At 44.5% G+C, this 2,117-nt stretch overlaps 1 protein-coding gene across 1 annotated transcript; it reads left to right on the plus strand.

Annotated features, from left to right (window-relative positions):
* Nucleotides 1-1,072, plus strand: LOC118597280 (olfactory receptor 13A1-like). The gene has a single exon (XM_036208727.1). The coding sequence runs from the start codon at nucleotides 68-70 to the stop codon at nucleotides 1,001-1,003; it is 936 nt and encodes a 311-aa protein (XP_036064620.1). The 5' UTR covers nucleotides 1-67; the 3' UTR covers nucleotides 1,004-1,072.
* Nucleotides 1,073-2,117: the final 1,045 nt, after the last annotated feature.

Genomic DNA, 2,117 nt, shown 5'->3' on the forward strand with positions numbered 1-2,117 from the left:
AACTAGACTTTGAAGCAGTAATTGTCATATTTTCTCAGACACAGTTGTGAAACAGATATTCTCCATCATGATGTTGAGTCCCAACCAGACAATGGTGACAGATTTTGTGCTGGAAGGGTTCTCAGAGCAAACTGGTCTAAGATTGCTCCTGATAGCCTGCTTCTTGACCCTCTACACAATGGCTCTACTAGGCAACATTGTCATCATTGCTTTGGTCACCTCCAGCACTGGGCTCCACAGTCCCATGTACTTTTTCCTGTGCAACCTGGCCACCATGGATATTGTCTGCACCTCCTCTGTGCTTCCCAAAGCACTGCTTGGCCTAATCTCTGATGAAAACACCATCTCCTTCAAGGGGTGTATGGCCCAGCTCTTCTTCCTTCTGTGGTCTTTGTCTTCTGAGCTGCTGCTGCTCACAGTCATGGCCTATGACCGCTACATGGCCATCTGCCATCCCCTGCACTATAGCTCTAGAATGAGCCCACACCTGTGTGGGACCCTAGCCATGGGTGTGTGGTCCATCTGTGCTCTGAATGCATCTGTCCACACTGGTCTGATGACACGGCTGTCATTCTGTGGCCCCAAGGTCATCACGCACTTCTTCTGTGAGATCCCCCCACTCCTCCTGCTCTCCTGCAGCTCCACATATGTGAATAGCATTATGACTCTTGTGGCAGATGCCTTTTATGGAGGCATCAACTTCATCCTCACCTTACTCTCCTATGGCTGCATCATCGCCAGCATCCTGCACATGCGTTCTGCTGAGGGCAAGAGGAAGGCCTTTTCTACCTGCTCCTCCCACCTCATTGTGGTCTGTGTGTACTACTCATCTGTCTTCTGTGCCTACATCAGTCCTGCTTCCAGCTACAGCCCAGAAAGAAGCAAAGTGACTTCGGTGCTGTACTCAGTGCTCAGCCCAACCCTGAACCCCCTTATTTATACACTGAGGAACAAGGATGTCAAGCTCGCCCTAGGGAGACTCTTGCCCTCTTTCTCACATTAAGTGGAGATGTGGGAGATGTTCTCCTGGCCTGGGCTGTTCCTACACATGCTCTCCTGAGAGCAGCCTCATGGAGTGGGGTACACCTATTATTGTTTTAGAAAGACATTTTCTGATGCAAGGACTGGACAATTGTACTTACTGTAACCTCAAAAACAACAAAATTCTTTAATGTAATGTAAACAAAAATCTACAAGCTTTATCTCCTAACTAGTACAAACCATTTCAAAAGTAAAGTTTATTTAAATGGAGATTCCATGTTCCTAGTCTGGAAAGCTTCAGTGGGTGATAATGTTAATAGTCACAAAATAAAGCCCTTTCCTCCAGGGCCTCCCTGTAGACATCACAGGGCTTTGTTTCAGAACTCTGGCTTAGAATCTAAACTTCCTAAGGAAACTTGAGGGGCAAGCATGGCCACAGTGTCTTGGAAAGACCAAAGTTGAGTGGTTCTCCATTTCACAGCTGCCTACTGAGCTGTGGAATTCAAAGCTGGGATGGAGAAAGTAGAAATCTATGGAGCAGAGATTAAGTTTCAAAACGAACTCACATGTGTGAGTTCAGCTTGCTTATGACAGTGATGACAATTGAACTCCTGGGAAAGATTAATTATTTACAACAGAAAGTTTTGGAGAAACTAGATGAATGTCTAAATGAAAAGGCTGAAGTGAAAGTCTTACACCACAGTATAATTAAAAATCATAAAAAAAAATTAGATCACAAGCAAAAATGCTAGGGTAAAACTTTTTTCTACATCATATTCTTTCCCCTTCCCCCACAACTCCTCCAAGAGCCTACCTGCCTACTTTCCTACTCACCCAATCTGGCTATGTCTCTGTTTTTCTCTCTGTCTCTTTGTCTCTCTGTGTCTCTCAAAGTACAAAAAAACCCAAACCAGTAACACAAAACAATATCAAAGCAAATCAAAACACACACACACACACACACACACACACACACACACACACACATGGAGTCTCTTTTGTGTTTACCAATTACTCCTGGATAAACTCTTAAAATTCTCTGACAATAAAAAAGAGGAAGAGTGGGACAGGAAGGGAAAGGGAAGTGCATCTTTTGGAAGAAGAAGGGAAATGCATCTGTAGGAAGAGGACAGGAA

This window comes from Onychomys torridus, chromosome 1 (assembly GCF_903995425.1).
Source record: "Onychomys torridus chromosome 1, mOncTor1.1, whole genome shotgun sequence".
NCBI classification, from domain to species: Eukaryota; Metazoa; Chordata; class Mammalia; order Rodentia; family Cricetidae; genus Onychomys; species Onychomys torridus.